We start from the raw sequence: 20,621 nt of genomic DNA, 5'->3' as shown, positions 1-20,621 counted from the left end.
TAACTTCAATCCAAAAATATAACTCAAAACTATATGATTCCGATAACAAAAAATAATCCAAAAGTTAATCCATATTAAAAAAATAATGCAAAAGCACTCAATTTTAAAAAAATAGTCCTAAAGTTTACACGTTTGAATGTTAATTGTTGGGTTAAAAGTAATTTTGAAAAAATATGGGCCGCAAATATTAAAAATTTCTCGGGCTTAAAACCGGTTTGCCGGTAAAAACGGGTATTTTAGACAAAAAACGCCGGTACGATGTTCTAGCAAACCGGTCAAAAATACTTGACTCAAAATACCGGCCTAATGTGTGAAATCCAGTTTAACCGGTTCAACCGGCCGGTTTAAACCGGTTTTTAAAACACCGGCTATTTTTGTGTTCTCTCTCTTTAAAAAGGCTATTTAGGTAATTGTCCCTTTTTTTAATTATAAGTCAATGGATTACACTAACCATGATAGTCACCACTCATGAATCACATAAATTTCCAACACCATGATTACCTGGTCTAATCCCTATTGGCTAAACATTTTTTATTCTTTAAAGTCAATGGATGAACAATTATTCATAGGACCCCCATGTGTGGCCACGTCATGATGTTACCACGATGTGCCAACTCTTAAGTATAATACAATGGAATCTTACTTTCATCTCTAATAATACATTCCACCGTGCATTATTTATGTCCTATAAATTGGACACTAGCAACGTACCTTGAATTCGTACACCAAATTAACTTCAACGATGGCTAAGATCGCGATCGGCTCCATCGATGAGATCACCAAACCCGACTGCATTCAAGCCCTTGTTGTCGAGTTTATTGTCACCTTTTTCTTCATCTTTGCTGGTGTCGGATCTGCCATGACCACCGGTGAGTTAACTTCCAAATCAACATTTTCGTTTTATCATATAATAATTAATAATATCAAATGTTTCAAGTTTCTAACTCCCATTGTTTGTTGATATTATTAGAAAAGTTGGTTGGAAATGAGGTGGTTGGACTATTTTTCGTTGCAATGGCTCATGCATTTGTGGTAGCGGTGATGATATCAGCTGGTTTTAGAATCTCCGGTGGTCATTTGAATCCCGCTGTCACCATTGGGTTATGTGTCGGTGGTCATATCACTGTTATCCGATCTCTTTTTTACTGGATTGATCAGCTGCTTGCTTCTGTTGCAGCTTGTGCTCTCCTGAGTTATCTCACCGGTGGATTGGTAAATTTTGACAAAGAAACCTTTAAAAAAATACAATAAAATGATAAAAATAAAAAATTAGTGATAAGTATAATAAAGTAATTTTAGAAAATTGCCACATTATTATAACATAAATAGTTTATATTTAAATTAAACTATTAACTATTTGTTTTTATCTTCTTAATTTTAAGGGTGTTACATCTTAACTACTACATCTACCATAAATAGTTAAACTAAACCTCGCGCACGTATAAAATAAACTATATGCAAAAATGTTCTATAAAAAGTTATTAAGATAGAACCTAAACCAAAACATACCTATAGGCTATAACCCGAATCAGATATAATCTACACTCACTTTATATGATATTAAGCTCACGAGATCCGTGGATTTCACAACTTAAGCAATTGCGGTTTTAAATAGGATCAAAGGATCCTGAACAATTTTTCTTAATGTTAATAAGTAACTTATTCTAGGCTTTTATGTAATATACCAAGTGTAACACAATTAATCATATTTATTCTTTAAAATAAAGCAAATAATCTTAGGTTTGTTAGTTTAGCTAAGTAAAATTGCACAATTTTTTTCTATCATAAGACTTGAACGCTCATGGTTTGAAATAAACTCTACCTTCACAGGCACCTATAGATACCATATTGCAACAAGCTCTTTGGTAAATAGTTGGCTCCATTCTAACTTTCTAAGAATAGCATTTACGAAATTACGAGTTAGTAAACCGTTCAAAAAAACTTGTGTGAATTAAGGGTAAACGTGTTTTCCTAGATGAAAAGTGTTTTCTAAATTACTTTAACGCCACTCATATTCTGACATTTGACTTTTTATTTATATATTTATTCTTAGTTACTTGAGTGCCGCTCACATAATATTTTGTATTCATTATTTTAATTCTTTTTCACTAAACAATTAACTCAAATATCCATATAACCAATTAATTAGCCAAGCACGTTATATTTTTATGTTTTATCTTGTTTTTTTTACTCGTCCCAGTGCACTAGTTTGGTAGTATGTGTTTGAACGCTACATGATTATAAAAACAAAGAAAAGAACACATTTTAATACCCTTTTGGTTATATTATATTACGTCAACATTTTTAGGTTTTCTCTTTGGTTTACTATAGCGAGTACGTTAAAACCAAAAATATTTCGCCCACCGCAACACACAGCTTCTATGTTACTAATTGTTGTACATTATACTATAAAACTTATGCATTACCTTGTATTTGGTAATTTTCAGACAACACCGGTGCATACACTAGCAGCTGGGATGGATTCTCTACAAGGTGTTATAATGGAGATTGTCTTGACTTTCTCCTTACTCTTCACAGTCTATGCTACTCTTGTGGACCCCAAGAAGGGCTTTCTTGAAGGGCTAGGCCCACTTCTAACTGGGCTTGTAGTCGGTGCCAACATCATGGCTGGAGGACCTTTCTCTGGTGCATCCATGAACCCAGCCAGGTCCTTTGGGCCTGCTTTGGTGGCTGGTGATTGGACTGATCATTGGGTTTACTGGGTTGGGCCACTGATTGGTGGTGGGCTTGCTGGGCTTATCTATGAGAACTTCTTCATTGTTAAGACCCATGTTCCCCTTGCAAGAGATGAGGAAGCTTATTAAGGAATGCTTTTATGGTAGTTTTAAGTTTTAACTTGTAATTTCATCACTCTTTCTTATGGCATAGCATGCTACCAAATAAATACGTGTATCTTGATTATCACATGTCTTTATTGTGGTTTATAACTTTATATAGATATATGCATACTACTAGAAATAGTGGCAATCAATCCAAACATATTTGATCAATGCATAAAAAGAATTTATGACAAGAGGTGACCAAATAGATGTAGCCCAAACAATCATATGACTCTTGTAAACTTTATGCCTAAATTTTCTAATGAATTAGCATATTAAGTAGGAAATTATAGGGGTGTTTAACAAGTTGTGTTTGTTGGTTGGTTGATCGAACACAACAAGAACCAACAATATTGACATGAGCACGACACAAACCAAAAAATCATGTCAGACATGTGAACCTACACATGACATGGCATGAACATTCGTAGGTTGACACGAGTATGGTCTATTTAACCCATACATATGTATTTAAAACTATTGCATTTTTAAATTTGTTGTGACATAATAACACATTTAAAATTTTCATAGAGTAAACCGATGAACATGGTCAACCCTAATTCAAGTAGTTTAACTAAATACGTGCGCAGGTTTGACCCAAAACTTATTTCAAATTTGGTGTCAGATTCATTTTATTTCTCATCTTGTATTATACATTCAAATGACATAAGTTGGCCATAAAAACTTAAGTTGTAACTTCTTCATCGTTGTTTTAATACAACTGTTAATAAGCTTGTATGTTTTCTTATTTTATATTATTATACACGTTTAACTGTTAACCCAACAACATACAGTTGGCAAAACATGCTAACACAATAGCACTTCGCATGCATGATGCAGTTAGACATGTTTGAGTTTGAGTTAAACGTGTCTGGATTAGAAAAGCGTTGACACGATAATGATACTTTTAAAAATATGTCTAAACCAGGTCAACCCACCTAACTCGTTTATGACATGTTTTAACTAATCTTGTTAAATGGGTTAAAATATCAACGAGACACGTTTGAGACTAGTTGATGTGGATTCATTATTTTATAAACAAACATAAGTAGTTTCCATACCCTAACAGACTAACTTGGATTGCAATTTCTGATAAGTTTTATTTATTTATTTATTTTATTATGTGAGTTATGTCTTAATATTTAATATTGAAGGTGTTTTTTTAACGGCCAACTAAGTAATGCCGGGTACTCCGTACGCGACCCCCATTGGCTAAAGGTAGCCCGAGCCGGCCACTAGTCCGGACAGACGGAGGCCATAGCGGTCCACCTGTTGAGGGATTCACCGGATAAAACTCGACTCCCACGCCCGCCAAACGGCACGACAGCGAGGAGCCGGTAAAACCGGGTGAGATCAGGACTCGAACCCTGGCAAGCCAGGGTCATCTCTCATATCTCCCATATAAATTGGTGGTAGTGAGGTTTGAACCCCCTACCTCTCACTTGTAAAGTGAGTGCTCTACCATTGAGCCACATCCAATTTATTAAATATTGTATTAAAATGTCAGGTCATTCATGTTATTGAATTGCTTATATTTATTTGTGTTAATCGTGTCAAATCATGTCATTCATATTATTGAACTGGTTATATTTGGTCATATAATTATATCGAGTAACCCTCTTCAAATATGTTTGTGTTAAAGTTTTGAGTAAATGATTCAGTTATATGTGTTGATTCGGAACAGAAACATTCAAATAGTGACACTTTAGCTAATCGAAGATCGATAAACTAAACCATAAATTCCAAAAACAATATTCTTTAATTTAATATTCAGTCAAATCTTCAAAATACAAATAAACATCTTAAAAAAAGAAAACATAAATCTCCTAGGTTTAATCCTACATACTAGGAAATCAAAGACTTCAAAAATTAAACAAGATTTAAAGATAATAATAAAATTAAATATATAATATAGAAAATTAAATAAAAGATAGATCTTCGATACTCTCGCATCATGTGTTGTGTTCGGTTGAGCATATCACTAACACGCATGTAGAGATGAGAAAAACCGATATCGGTACCCGCTCATCCATACACGCATACAAGGTCGGTCCAAGGAAGAGACGAGAGGTGAGGTGGGCAACCATCCAAGACCCAGCTATACCTATTACATTAGCCCATGTAAATAATCATGGCTATTGAAAACAATATATTAAGAATATTGGTTACAAAAAATTAATCAAGAGATCTGCTTGGTAAAAAAATGGTCACACTATGTTATCTTAACCAGGTTCACACTGACTTCAGAATTTGGTTTGAGAGTTTCTCCGGAAAATCATACCGCCGACTGGCACTTGACAGTCGTTGTATCGTCACAAGAATACAATTCTCTACGTGACACACGGTGAGATGAAAACCCGAATGAAGTCATAAGCCGAAATGAAAATATTAATGAAAATATTAAGACAGACAGACCCCTTCATAAACAAACCCAAATCACAATTCCAAAAACACACCACCCTCACCACAATGGACCAACCACCACCCACATCATCCGAACCACCACCATCAACCACCACCGCTCCACCTCCCACCACCACCTCACCCTCACCCGAACCACCACCCCTAACAACCACCACCACCTCACCCTCACTCCCACCACTCCCCCAAAACCCTAAACACCCAACCCACCACCTCCCAACATCCCAACCATTACCCTTACCACCACAACCATTAAACCCATTGTCCAGAAGCCCATTCAACCGCCCATACCATCCATTCTCACACTTCAATTCCATGACCAATCACTCCTCCACCGCCTCCTCTTCCTCAATTTCGCCCGCCCAGAGAGGCGGAATGGCCCTTGGTGTCCCCGCCCATCCCTCGCCCCAGCCGCCCTCCTCGTTTTCCTCGTTGACTCCCCCTTCGTTCGGCTCGCAGTTCGGGCGCGGTGGGAATGTTAATGCACCTGATTCTGTACCCACTACCACCACTCCTCAGGTTTCCCCTAATTGTTTTGTATTTTTGATTATTATTAAATTGTTACCTGAAACTAAATTAGGGGTGTGCACGGTTTGGTTTGGTTTGGTATTAGCTGAAACCGAAACATAAGTTGTTGGTTAATCTAGTTTATTAACCAATTGGTTATTTGGTTAGTTTGTTACTTTTTGGTTCGGTTCGGTTAATTTCAAGTAACAACCACACTTGGGCTAAAGTTTTTACTAGAAATACATGCAATGGAGGTATAAAGGCTTGAAATATATCAAATTTGAAAATGTGAGTGGTTCGGTTTGATTAAATTCGATTAACAAGGGTACCAAATTGTTGAAATTGTTACATGAAATTAGGGGTGTGCACGGTTTGGTTTGCTATTAGCTGAATGGAAACCGAAGTTATTGGTTAGTCTAGTTTAGTAACCAATCGGATTTCGGTTTGGTTTGGTTTGGTTCGGTTATTAGCCTCAACTGAAACAGAAGACATTGGTTAATGTAGTTTATTAACAAATTGCTTTTCGGTTAATCTGTTCGGTTCATTCGGTTAGTTAGTCGGGTCTCGGTTTAGTTTGGTAGTTAGATTCAATCAAAACAGAACTCATCAGTTAATCTAGTTTATTAACCAACCAGTTTTTGGTTAGTCTAGTTTATTAACTAATTGGTTTTCGGTTAGTTTTTCGGTTGTTGACTATAATCACTGTTAATGGCCAATGCATAATCTCTTCTATTTATAATCACTGTTAGATGAGTAATTCAATCACAGCTTGATAATCTTAAATTCTTAATTCATATCTCATTCCTGTTCCAAAATAGAAATGTCAAGATTGGTCATGGCAGTTATTACCCACCCTCAATAGAAACCAAAGACAGGAGTTAAATCTAGTTTATTAACCGGTCGGTTTGGGTTAATTGGTTATGTTTATTTGATTAGTTTTTCGGTTTTTGGTTCGGTTTACTCATTTTGTTTGTCAGTTTTCGGTTTGGCTAAATTTGATTAATACTGAACTTGGGCTGACTTTTTTGCTTTGAAATGCATGAAATGGAAGCATAAATTCATGAAATTGTTTACTGAAATTAGGGGTGCGTACAGTACCAGCACGCCTCAGGTCCAATTTGTTAACTGAAATTAGGGGTCTGCACTTTGCACTGCTCAGTTCATTTATCAGCGATACCAGTTAATCTAGTTTATTAACCAATTGGTTTTCGGTTAATTTGTTTGGTTTATTCGGTTAGTTCGTTGGCATCGTTTCAATTAATACCAAACTTGGGCTAATTTTTTGCTTAGAAATATATGAAAGTATGAATGGTTCAGTTCAGTTAACAAAGGGTACAAAATAAAACCGATTACAGATTTTCGGTTAGTTCAGTTTGGTTTTGGTTAATAGTTTGGTTATTGCTCGCCCCTACCTGAAATTGACTGCTTATGTTAGCAGTTACTTATGCCAGCATTAAAATTGTTATCTGAAATTAGGGGTGTGCACGGTTCGGTTTGGTTATTAGCTTTAACCGAAACCAAAGCTATCGGTTAATTTAGTTTGTTAAGTAATCGGTTTTTGGTTGATTGGTTCAGTTTATATGGTTGGTTTGTCAGTTTTGGGTTCGGTTAATTTCGAGTATTAACCAAACTTGGGCTAAAATTTTTGCTTAAAAAATATAGTTATAAAACATGAAATACATGCAATGGAGGTATAAAAGCTAGAAATATATGAAAATTTGAATGATTCAGTTTGATTAAATTCGGTTAACCAACGGTACCAAAAAACCGATAACTGATTTTCGGCTAATTCGGTTACTGGTTCGGTTCGGTTTCTTCGGTTTTTGTTTCAATTTCATTTAATGGTTTGCTTCGGTTATTAGCCTCAACTAAAACCGAAGTCATTGGTTTATCTAGTTTGTTAACCAATCGGTTTTTGGTTAATCAGTTCTGTTTATTTGGTTAGTTTGTTAGTTTTTGGTTTGTCGATCAATTTTGGTTAATAACAGACATGGTCTAAAATTTTTGCTTGAAAACATGAAATGAAGCCATAAATACATGAAATGGAGGTATCAAACATGAAATACATGCAACGGCAGTATAAAAGACAGAAATATATGAAAATATGAATGGTTCGGTTTGGTTAAATTCTTTAACCAGGGGTACAAAAAAAACACCGATTTTTGGTTCATGGTTAGGTTATTGCGTATCCCTATTTGATATTGACTACTTATGTTAGTGTTTATTTATGCTAACAGTGTAAGTTTGTTGATTTTGTATTTTAATTGTATAGGTGAGGCCATCAATATCTGGAATGCAGGGTGTAGGAATGATGGGGTCTCTTGGTTCCGGTTCTTCTTTGAGGCCAACTGGAGTCCCTGCGCCACATCCACAGAGACCTATGCCACCTTCCCTTAGACCACAAACAAGTGCTAGTAATCAATCACCAACCACACAAGTCAGTACCTTTCAGTTTTGTCTCATAATTTCATATTAACTATCATATATCTACCGCTATATGTTATTCATGATAAGTAGTATTTAAATATGTGTTTTCTTATGTGACAAAAATATATAGAATTTTCAAGATCACAGTCATTTAAGACACCCATCAGTAGGATCATCAGCGTCACCGGCACCTAACAACACACCACAAAACACACAGCCTCATAATCAGCCATGGTTATCCTCTGGAGCACAAGGAAAACCACCACTACCACCTGCATCTTTCAGACCACAAATGAACCCTCCAACATTGCAGCAGAGGTCCCACTTACCACCTCAGCAACAAATCGCCATGCCAGCATCTACACAGCAGCCTCAAACATCCTCATCTTTGCATTCGCAACCGTCTTCACTGTCACAGCAGTCACAAGATCAGCATTACTCGTTACCACCATCGCGGGTCCCACAAAGTCTGGCCCATCAACAGCAGATGGCAAGGAATCGTGGGTTGGGTAACCAAAGACCGTTTGCTCCTGGTATCAGTCAATCTAGCCCGGTCGCACCACCGCCCGCGTTTAACAAACCGCCACCTGCTGTGGAGCCCACGGAGTCTTGTACCAGGATTATAAGCAAAAGAAGCATCCAAGAGATAGTTTCTCAGGTAACCGCTTTCTTGTGCTGACTTTCAAAACTGTTGACCATTTTTTGACCACATGTTGTGAACAGATTGATCCAGCTGAACGGTTAGATCCTGAAGTGGAAGACATTCTTGTTGATATTGCTGATGATTTCGTCGAATCTGTGAGTTCAATTTCTCTTACATGTAGAGCAAAGATTAAACATCTGCAATTTAGTTTATTACTTTAGAATTAATTACATGGATCGTCTCTATGGTATGTACTGATTTTGGTTTTTATTTTGAAAATTGCACCTTTAGTTTATTAGTTTGCGAATTTTTACAAAAAAAGGGTTTCTAAAATAAATGGAGGTTATTTTGTTTGTTAAATTTGAACAAATGACAAAAATACCCCTATCCTTAGGGGCATTTTGGTCAGCTTACAATCACTTAACAGTCAAACTTAACCTCCATCTATATTAGGGACCATCTTTGTTACAAATCTGCAAACTAATGAACTGAAGATGCATTTTTTCAGAACAAAAACCAAAATCAGTGCATACCACAGGGACTATCTGTGCAATTAGTTTATCGTAGCTAAAATTATAATTTCTTTTTTCTAGGTTACAACGTTTGCGTGTTCTTTAGCCAAGCATCGTAAGTCAAATACACTGGAGTCAAAGGACATTCTTCTTCATCTAGGTTAGAATCATAGAATTTAATCAAATATTTTATTTTTTTTGAGAATTATGATATTGGCAATAAGGTTTAAATGGTTGTTTCAGAAAAAAATTGGAACATGAATCTTCCCGGGTTCAGCGGTGATGAAATTAAGTGCTACAAGAAACCAGTAAGACTGTTTATTCATCTGCATTTCTATTTTAATAAAAAAGGACTTTTTTTATTACCTTTTGAGTTATTGATGTTTGGTTTCAGTTTGGAAATGATGTTCACCGAGAGCGTCTGGCGGTGGTTTGTACTTTTTATGTAATTATTTTATTGTTTTTTAATCATAACTAACACATTAGGTCGTTGCAAAATAATTGTAGATAAAGAAGTCAATTACTGCTGCTGAGACACCAAGTGTAAAGAGTTCGGGGTGACAAACTGGTGGTGGGGCTAAAGGTCATCCAGCAAAGGCGCCCGGTCTTGTAATCGGCTCCCCAAACCCAAAGGTTTGAGAAACCGCATAAGTTTAGTGTTGTAGATTTGATGAAAAGTTGTTAGTGCATGCCTGCTGGTTATTTTGGCTTTATGCTTTTGAAGATTTTAAGTTTTGAATTATAGTATCTATCTTGGTTTAGTTTCCGTTGTATTTTAAGTAGATAGCGATTTCAGCTGGCGTATGAGTATTTGAATATGGTGATATAAAACACTCAAAAGAGCGGTTGTTTACGGATGTTGAAAATATATGTTTTTAAAGTAGTTTCACCCCTCGTCTTTCTGAGTTCTGACTATCAATTTCTTTGTATATACGTTGTCAAAGGCGCTCTACGTGAGCTCTCGAGCTAAGATCTTGTCAGCTGTATAAACTGAAAAAATTGAAACCCGATCCTATCAATGAATAAGGTCACCTGGTCTGTATGCAACCAACCAAAACCGGCCAGTTCATGATGAAATCGCCACGTCCTATCAAACTGAATGGACATTATGGCCGGTCGCGGTTAGCACTAGCTAAGAACACAAAGCTGTCAGAAAAACAAACTTGAGTAACCTCTTTCTTCTCATAAATGTTTTCAAAAAAAGAAAGACAAAAAAGTGATTTGCACGACAACGTGGCTTACTTTAATTGATGTTAGAAAGTTAGGTTTTAAACCTTTTTGTCATTTCTAGTTCTGTGTCGCAATCTAATATGTTTCTAGATTTTTTTGAACTACCATTTAGATTAGTGAGGGTGACTAATTCACCCAATCATTTCATATTTATTACTTGGGTCGGAGATCATTGGCAAAATCATAGATTATGTTTCCAAAATGTTGATGTTTTTTGAATATGGAATGATATATCATTTATTTCATATGACGAGTGGTCGAGACTCTAGAATCGTCCAAATTGTTAAAGTAACTATCTAATCACAACACGGTATGCAATGTCTACCTTTTAATCTCGAGTTTGAAAGAATTTTAGTGAACTTGGTGTTTCGTATTTATCAATCCATTCATCTGCAAAGTTACATTCGATATTTTATATTTTAAAGTACGTGTTTTTATATGGATAATTTACAAGTAACGTTTATTTAGTTTTTATCAAAAATTCAAGTTATATTATTAAAGTTTACATACATACAACCACTTTTAGAAATACTAAAATAACATATTCCATAAATATACTACTATTTAGTCATGTTTATTCATCTTCTTCTCAATTTTATGAATCTCATGACTATGAATCAAAGTTTGGTTCAGAAAAGACCATGTAACCAACACCTTATTACGTTAAAAAAAATGTCATTTTTATAGCATGTCCGATACTATAGAAAATACCTTCTTTATGTTTTTGATTAGTTGATATTAGAGGTGGCAAATGGGTTGGGTCGGGTTGAACGAGTCATGGGTTGAAATGAGTCATGGGTCAAAACGAGTTTGGGTCAGAATGAGTTTGGGTCAGAACGGGTTAATTAAAAAAAGGGTTGTTTTGGTTTGGGTCGGAATAGGTTAGGGTCGAACCGGGTTTCGAGTTCTTTATTTTTTTTATTTTTTTTATGAACGGGAATAATGGCGGAAACATTTTAGTTTTTTTAAAATTTTTGTTTTTTGTGTATATTTTAAGTTATGATTTTTTTTATTATTTTTTAGGGGTTTCTATAATGATCAAAAACTCTCAAAAAAATATTCAAAAATAATAATAAAAAAATTGTAACTCAAAATATAAAGCATAAACAAAAAAAGTAAAAACACTAAAATGTTTCCTACATTGACCTCGTTCCATAAAAAAAACCGAGAATCGAACCGAAACCGAAAAACGGACAAAAACGAGTCCCGAATCGACCAAAAAGAAACCAAAACCCAACCTGTCACGGGTGAAACTCGTGTTGGCTTGAAACATGAACTGAACACGTTCCAATCTGAAACCCGTTTCGTGTCGAAACCTGTCTTGTATGAAAAGCCGTTCCGATCCGAGACCTGTCACATTTCCTTAGGACGCTAACACAAATCGACCCAATTCTTTGAACTTGTAAACCTATTTTGACCCAAAAATAAAAGGATGGAATTTAAAATGACTCATATTGACCCATTTAGTTAAAACCTTTTACCCAAATCAACTCATTTAATTTTTAAAACAACTCAAAATGACCCATTTGAAATGTTTGGGTCAAGATTGCCACCCCTAGTTGATATATATCCAAAGACAGTAACACTAAGAAAACACAAAGCTAACAAAACCAATATGATACACTAAAAGAAACATGAAATAGAAAGTATTATAAATTTATAATCATTTGTTAGCATTATTTGACTCCATCAACATTTGACTTTATGTATTATTTTGCAGTTGACCTACACCACCAAGAACTGAAAGGAGTCACTCAACCATTCGATTAAAGAAGTTAAACCAACCTTTGGGCTCAATTAATACTTGCATTGCATCCTCTATTTTTTTCATCTTTTTTTTTAACAAAAATTGACATTTATCTACCCCATTGAAAACAACCACTTCAACTTCCATCCCTTTGTTTTTCCATCACCACACCAACTCCAACAACCAAACTCCCCTCCTAATCAACCTAAAATCCCTACCTATAAACCCCCCCTAAAACCCGAAAACATAGTATCATCAAACATCATGGCTAGAGTTCATTCATCGACTACATTGGCCGAGACACTCTCAATGTACTGCTCATTGTTCTTGGTAGTAATGTTGGTTTTAAGTTGTTGCGAGTCGTCTACTACGGAAAATGAAAGAATTGTGAAACGGGTTCAAACAGATGTTGATTATAGGCCGTGTGATGAGATTTATGTCGTTCGTGAAGGGGAGACGTTGCATACAATTGGTGACAAGTGTGGTGATCCTTATATTGTTGAAGAAAATCCACATATTCATGATCCAGATGATGTGTTTCCCGGACTTGTCATCAAGATTACGCCTTTCAAAAATCGGTAGACTAGTGCTATGAATGTTTTCTTGCTGGGTGCATCTATTCGTAACACCTCCCCGAGAAAATGACGGGTCACACCCCTAAGTTTGGGAGAGAGGTTATGTTTAGCAGCACCCTTTTTTGTTTCCGTTTAATGCTTGGTTTATGTAAATAAAGTTGTTTATCCTTCCATGGAAATGAAGTAATTTTTGTTTTTTTTCTTTTTACAATAAGTTTGCAGAATCTTTTTAAATTTGGTTTTGTGACCCCAGAGGCTGTGGATTTTCTAAGTAGGGTTAAACGTGTCGTACACGGACACTCTCGGCTCCTAGGTCCTAAAGCTTCGTTTTTAGTAGGATTAACATTGTTATTCAAAAGGGGTTTGCGGCGCAGCTTGTTGCCCGTTGTTCTGTCACTTTATTGTAATCGTTTTATAATAACTAATATTGTGTCTTTTGTTTTAATATAAAATGGCCATTTTTTAAAATTAAAAAAAACAACTTATTGTATAAGCTGATTTCTTCTAGATTTTTTCAATATTTTAGAATTACTAAATTACTAATTTCGAAATTTAAGTGGGCTTTTGGGGGAACCAATGGGCCTGCTTCGGATCAATAAATTGCAACCAACGAGCTGAACGATATAACCAGAATGCAAACTAACTTAGTTGGCCCAAGTAGAAAATATGCAAATTACCTCTTCCTAGATGAACCCTGTGATTTTGTCTTCCAATAAGAGGTGTACACAAAAGCCGGTTAACCGGTTACTAACCGGTCCAATCCTAACCGGTTACTAACTGATCCTAGCCACCAATTAGAAACCGGTTTATATTATTGATTTCAAAACATGTTATAAATCGGTTAACCGATTTTTTTATTATTATTTTATAAAAATCGGGTTTTTTCCGGTTATTAACCGGTTAATTGGTCCGGTTTAACCGATTATTACCCAACCCAAAAAACCGGTCTAACCGGTTTATTCCTGCCAAAACACCGGTTAGTATATTAACCGGTTAATGGTTAACCAGTTAACCGATTTGTGCACCTCTACAGTTCCAATATAACTGCATACATTCGATACGGAGTACATAGAATAAAAGTATATTTGAAGTAGCATTTGAACATCCACCTTTAAGTATATAAAAAAATGCATTCTCTATGTTAATTTTTGATAACTTGATTTGAATACATATTTAATTTCTTGAATACTTGCGTAATTAGTGTTGTAGAAATAGATGAACTTCTCAATGATATTAATGAAGACGCAATTAAGCATTTTCAAAAGACGAAACAATGTAAAGGACAATTGTAATTGAGGTATTTTTTATATTATATTGAAATGTTTAATGAACCATGTTATTTTACGTCTCACTACAAAAAAAAAATGTGTATCCACTATCCACCATTGAATATTTGAATATAATGGGATGTGTTATAAAGAAGAGAAAAATATAAGTGTATAACATAGTTTGGAAGAGCTTCTTTTTATTAGTTTTATTAAAAGGAAAATTGGATTATGATACTTCAAACTATGACTCACCGACCAGTGATAATATTCCATACTATCAAGTTAGCCACAGACACTCCTATCTTTTGCTTTTGTTTTTAACGTCAACCCCAGTGGTATAATATGCATAAACGTACAATCAATTAATATTTGATTTCCACTCGATTTTCGCTCATATGTGTTTCTCCATTTAGTTCAAAAGCATCACTGTGAGCGACATCGAGCCAAACAAATGTAAATCAATGACAATTATGTTATTGGAATTGTCTTTTAACAATAAAAATGGAAGCTAGAACAACCTGTAAGTAGTTAAAACGATAGTATGTATTATTATTATCAGCCAATGTGTCATGGTTTGAATTATTAAAATCCAAGTTTCATTATGATAGGGTTTGATATGTTATAGATTGGATTTAGATAAGATAGTAGAGATAAATAGAAAGAACGGTTATATTATTGAAAACGTAAAGAAAGATTACAAGATATTCCCGGGCCTAGCCCTCTCTCACCACATTCGCGGGAGCCATGGCAATGCCATCTTAAACATAAAACATACTCTCCTCTCCCTATTGGCTATTGATATTTATTTATAGAAATATAATTACACTTAACCCCCTCCCAAAATAGACAAATGACAATTAGGACTAAACTCGAACATGATTCCTATCATTACTCTCCCCTTCAAAAAAGTCTTGTCCTCAAGACTGGATCAGCTGCGCCGTCTGGTGGCCGACCCTGCCCATGCACCACCCACAACTGATATGATCCAACAATTAACTCAACAGGATTTGTAGTTTTGTACCTCCAATGAATACCCAATAGGTTTGTAGGAAAGAAAGTACCAACAAATGTAGCAGTCAACTTCTCAACAATTTGAAATGGACCAAAATTTGTAGAAGCCAACTTTTGATGAATACGACTTGTAACAGAGAGTTGGTGGTGCGGTTTGAGCTTCAAATAAACCCATTTTTCAACTGAAAATTGTGTGTCCCGACGTTTCTTGGCAGCTTGAATATTCATGGAACTTTGAATATTGGAGAAATGAACCATTAGATGTTGCCGAACTTCATCAAGATCCTGAAGTTCTCGAGCCATCGACTCCACTCGAACTTCTCCATGAACAAATTGTAAAACAAATAATGAGCGCCTCGGTAAACATGGAACGTATTAATTCCAAAAGTACCACATTGCATTGTCATCCCCTTCAAGTTATGTGTCACACCCCACTTTAGGGCCTAGGCGTGTGACCACAAGTTGGTACATGTTTTGTAAATAAATCAGAGTTGCGGGTTTTATTTCAGCGAAAGTCTTTAATAAAATATTATTACTTTGAAAACTTATTAAAAAGTCGGGTTTAAATACCCGTCGATCGTTTACAATACATTTCTTTAGAAAACATAACTCTTTGTAATATTTTGAAATAAAATATCTGAGCCATCAGATAGTATCTAATGACTATAACTCCAATCTTCTATTCCTTCTTGCTTGTATGTTCTAACATTTCTTGTTTCCCTGTAACATGGGTGGGAAAATACGTCAGCACAAAGTTGGTGAATAACGCTGACTCTAAAATCTCTTTTCAATACCTTTGTGAAACCAACAATAATACCTTTGTGACTACTTATTAGGCACCCAACTAAATTGGGTTCAAATTACCCGAAGTACCATGTACAATTAGTTATATACACAATATCATTTCTCTGAACAGTCCCGTAGACCTTCAGAGGCATGTTGATGATATGCATGGCCTCGGGGAAATGCCGAGTCACCATGTATGTTTGGATCCAGACACATATATACTCTTAATCAGAGTGTCCGTTTCTTATTATTGTACACAAAGTTTTAAGGATTCGTAAATCCTATGCAAATATTCTGACTCAATATAAAAGGTTTGGGGCGTATTCACCTTTTCTGTTTATAGTCAGTTTCTAATACTAATTCCTGTTTTATGTTCTCTTCTTCTTGTTTTGTTACCTCGGACCTATAAAACATTTGGACATTTAGTCCTCTTCTTTACCAATTATATGCTACATTTATTCTTCAGGAAGAAACGTCTATACTGAGTTTCTTCTTCAAGGAGAAACATTATTTAACTATACTCTTTGAATATTATATTTCTTAATATTAAAGAAATACTATTTTGACTATAACCTTCGCTTAACAAAAGTTATATTATTCTTAATCGTAATCAAGGTTCGGGCTATACCCTCGACTATGGTCTAAGCCATTTATAATAATAATAATAAAATAATAACTTAGGCAGAACCCCTTACCTCGCACATTATTCGGAGTTAGATATTCTTAAGTTTATACGGGCAGCACTTCTACTTTATATGCACGTCTATCGAAGCGTTCTTGATCCATTTTCCTTGGCACGCAAATCAAGGCGATGTTCACGTGTCGCCGGGTCGTGCACGTACTTCGAGAATGGATGTCGGGTTACTTTGAGTGGCACGCACTTCGAGGAAAAACCGGGTATTTGACACGGATTACGATGTGTTATTTGTTGGGTTGGTGGCACGCAAAACGGTGCTTGTCACGTAAACCGAGGTAGAGAGAGTGAAATTCTAGAGAGAGAGTGGCTGTGGGTGTATTTAAATGAGCCGTAGCCCATTCTATTTATAGCTGAAAATGAGTCCCATCGCGGTACGCGATGGGCTCCTTTCCTGACTCCGTCGCGTATCGCGACTGACACGTGTCGCCATGTGGTCTGACACATTCTGCCACGTGTCGCCGGAGTGCGACACGTGTTGCTGACTCATTACGGCCCATCGCGGTACGCGATGGCCGTCCCTTTGGACTCATCGCGTAGCGCGATGCATGTACTCTAGTAACGTGTCATATCTGGTCTAACCCTCGTTGTCCAAAAATACTAAGGCGGCTCTCAAAGCGGCTCGCGGCGATGCGAGCGTGCGAAATGCGCCATCAAAGCGCCACATTGCGCTTAACGCCCCTCGCAATCGCCCGAGCCCGAGCCCGTGCGCGTGTGCGTCGGGTGCTACGCACCCTCCGCTAGGACTACTTGGTGCATGGTATTCATAAAAGAATATAACTATGGAAATTCTCTTCCTTATAAAGAGCTTCCATTTCTTTACCACTTTCCATGTGGGATGGATTCCATCTTTCTTATTTATACCTTAGTGGAATGCTTCCACTTTCTTACATCTTCCAATGTGGGATGGAGTTTTAATTATTTTCCTTCATATAAGAATACTTAACTTAGGAAATATTTTTATTTCCTTATTTTTCTCATAATTCCTTATTTAATATTTTCTCAAGACTTGTTTATATATTATTTTTGATCCCTCAACTTTCCTAAGTTGTCAAATTTGGATCGAAATTTTGGGGATGTTACATTATGGCTCTGTGTATTACGAAACTAAATCGCCACAGGTTGGTCAAAATGGTGCTGAATCTGAGTAAAAAACAAGTTTATTGCCCCAAATCGAATGACCAAACTCCAACAAAACCTCACGAACACGGTGACCGTGGCCAATATTGTATCTAAAATAAAGTGTGATGATAAAATTCGGACCAGGATCAAAACTGAAGATCTGAATCCGAGTTGTGAGTGGATCTTGAATAGGGTCTGTGGAGTTGGGAAAAGAGGCGCCATAATTGATTCTAACATGTTCGGAATCTGAATCCTTCATTTCTGAAGAAGGAAGTAGATCAATCAATTGAGGAAGCACCAAGTGATTTTGGTGTAGCGGGTGGTTAAGCATGGTGGTAACAGGTGGAGCAAAACCAGGAGGACGAAGCATTGCGTCTTCAATCCAACCAAAGTCCCAACCTGGTTTCCATTCAAAAGTTTGAACAAGCAGTTCACTACCTATTTGGTATTGACTTGGACGAACAATAGGTGAAATATTTATAGGCCTGTGGTGAAGATTGAAATCAGCAGCTGCAACAATATGTGTATATGGATTTCCTGATGATAACAATTGGGAGAAAACAGCAGGGGATTTTGAAGGAAGTGCTAATATCCCCTCTGGAGCAGGAAGAAGCACAGATTGAAGGGCAATAATTGGATCCATAACTGAATCGATTAAGGAAGTTAACGAAGAATTAGGGTGTAGTGAGGGCTCGAATACCTCTTATTTATAATTACCGCCTGAATATTCAGATTTGGTGAAACCAGAAATCTGAGGATTAGGAGGTGCAATCCTTGAATTGGAAATATCCACACCCGAATCACTACGTGAAACCAATCTCTCCTCAATTTCAAACAAATAAGATTTTGAGAAACTTATATCCTCATCCAGATTCTCATATGGAACATATTTCGAAGCAGATCTGGAGAAACTTGAGAAGACCTCGCCGGAAAATACCGATCCCGACGAACCATCAACGTTCTTCTTCTTCCGCTTGACTCCATTAACGCTGATTTTAAACATAGACACCACCGTTGCCATCGGAAGCTGTTTTTCCAGCGGTGGAGGATGCAGAATGGACTTGAAAACTGTGACAACTGCCCGAATCCGACCCGACCCAGGTACCCGTTTCTCTGATCCGTTTCTTTTTATGATTTAAAGTTTATTATTAATCTTTGTAAATTTAACTGAGTAAATTAAATATATTTTTATTTGTTCATTCCCGCCTCTCTCTTCCCCTTTCTTTCCGCCGTCCCGCCTTCCTTTCTTGTCGTCCCGCCTCTTTGTCTTGTCGCCGTCCCGCCCTCCTGCTTAACCCTTAAGCCTTGAACCCTCCTTTGCTTGTCCTTTGGTTCTTCCCGCCTAAGGATGTCTGCAGCTCCACGCGCTAAGGAAGCCTGCGTGAAGACATCTTGTTCCTGCAATGCGTGAAGAGAACTCTTCTCGCAGCGCGCGAAGAATGTATGTTCTTCCCGCGATGCGCTAAGAATTCTAGTTCTTCACGCAGCACGCTAAGAATTTGTAGTTCCCACGGCGCGCTAGGAATTTATGTTCTCGCAGTGCGCTAAGGATTTGTGATTCTTCCCGCAGCGCGCTAAGGATTGTTGTGCCAGCCTTCGCGCTCGCGCACTCAGCCTTCTCGCGCTGAACCCTTTGAGTTCTGTTTAAATCTAGCCGTTTGCTTTTGTGTTGTCTTATCTTTTGAGCTGTTGACCTAATCTGCTTTGTCTGAAAAGTTACTTTCGGCGCAGCATGCGCACCAACCCCATTGGTTGACAGAAAGTGACTGACATTATCTTTTGAGGATCTGCTTTTGCCATGCTTAACCTGTACCTTTTTCTGTCTCCGCCCATGCTTTTTACTGTTCCCTGACAGCTTTCCCTTTTGCTTTTCCTCTTTTCCTGCTGCCATATCTTTTGAGATCTTTTACTTTTTGCTTTTGATATCTTTTGTTATCTTTTGAGATCTTGCTTTTGGAATCTTTTTGCTGTTATCTTTTCTTTTACTTTTGGAGATCTTTTCTAGGGTTTATGTCCCCTAGGGTTTGCCTATAAATATAATACTATTTTCTTAACACTTCACACACTACACTTATTATCTCTTCCTCCCTCTTGCTCTCTGCCGTTGTCCTCCTGCCGCCTCCTCTCTTGCCTCCGTCTTTCTCCTTGTTCTTCCTGCTTTTCCGGTAATATATTATATATAATAATTTACTTATTAATTATGCTAACTTATTACCTAGACCTAAAACCGATCGTTGAAACATAATCTTTAATTATAGGTTAACTTTGCTTGTTTAAGAGTTGGTTCTTGCATTATCTTACATCGCATCTTTATCAAGTGAGTTATCTCGTATCTAATCCCTTTTTATTTTTAAATGCTTTGGGATGTTCATGTGTTCATACAAAACTGAGTCTTAAACTGTTTATGAAATTTTAGTCGCGCAGTATCCCATGTGTTGAGGACGTTTACTTGGCTGTTTATTTGTATGTGTATCATTAACCGCTTTGTTCGGCCTATTCCGCAGTTCCGTTGGTACCATTAGTTGAACACGGGAGACCTATCGTTTACGGTTTTCTTTGTTTACACTTGCACAGATGTTTTCTCGTTTTTATGCTCAATTGGGAGCATGGATTGAACTATGATCTATGAACTATCTTAGGCTTGATCACAATCTGATTACACCCTTGTTAAACTCTAGACATACACGTGTTGTGCGCAGATTTGCTGTTATTATCTATGATTATCTATGATTATCTATGGTTATCTATTAAACTTGATTTCTCACCAACACGCAAGTGTTTGACGTTTATTTTAACACATGTTCAGGTTTACAGTAGCTGCTTTGAAGCTTGAGGACA

The 20,621-nt window shown here is 36.7% G+C and overlaps 3 protein-coding genes across 3 annotated transcripts; all 3 read left to right on the top strand.

Annotated features, from left to right (window-relative positions):
• The first annotated feature begins 670 nt into the window (after positions 1–670).
• LOC143635922 (aquaporin TIP4-1-like) lies at positions 671–2,853 on the top strand. Its single transcript, XM_077103633.1, has 3 exons — positions 671–869; positions 971–1,212; positions 2,448–2,853. The coding sequence occupies exons 1-3, from the start codon at positions 743–745 to the stop codon at positions 2,823–2,825; spliced, it is 747 nt and encodes a 248-aa protein (XP_076959748.1). The 5' UTR covers positions 671–742; the 3' UTR covers positions 2,826–2,853.
• A 2,455-nt stretch (positions 2,854–5,308) lies between these two features.
• LOC143635921 (transcription initiation factor TFIID subunit 12-like) lies at positions 5,309–10,237 on the top strand. Its single transcript, XM_077103632.1, has 8 exons — positions 5,309–5,780; positions 8,041–8,205; positions 8,326–8,853; positions 8,919–8,993; positions 9,432–9,510; positions 9,594–9,658; positions 9,745–9,780; positions 9,858–10,237. The coding sequence occupies exons 1-8, from the start codon at positions 5,310–5,312 to the stop codon at positions 9,909–9,911; spliced, it is 1,473 nt and encodes a 490-aa protein (XP_076959747.1). The 5' UTR covers position 5,309; the 3' UTR covers positions 9,912–10,237.
• A 2,354-nt stretch (positions 10,238–12,591) lies between these two features.
• Positions 12,592–12,909, top strand: LOC143635903 (uncharacterized). Its single transcript, XM_077103617.1, has one exon. It carries the CDS (start codon positions 12,592–12,594, stop codon positions 12,907–12,909), a length of 318 nt encoding a protein of 105 aa, XP_076959732.1.
• The last annotated feature ends 7,712 nt before the right edge of the window (positions 12,910–20,621 follow it).

This window comes from Bidens hawaiensis, unplaced genomic scaffold (assembly GCF_021521415.1).
Source record: "Bidens hawaiensis isolate Kalapana, Puna unplaced genomic scaffold, B.hawaiensis_p1.1 tig00007738_1, whole genome shotgun sequence".
Taxonomy (NCBI): Eukaryota; Viridiplantae; Streptophyta; class Magnoliopsida; order Asterales; family Asteraceae; genus Bidens; species Bidens hawaiensis.
This window is presented reverse-complemented; position numbering and strand designations above follow the sequence as displayed.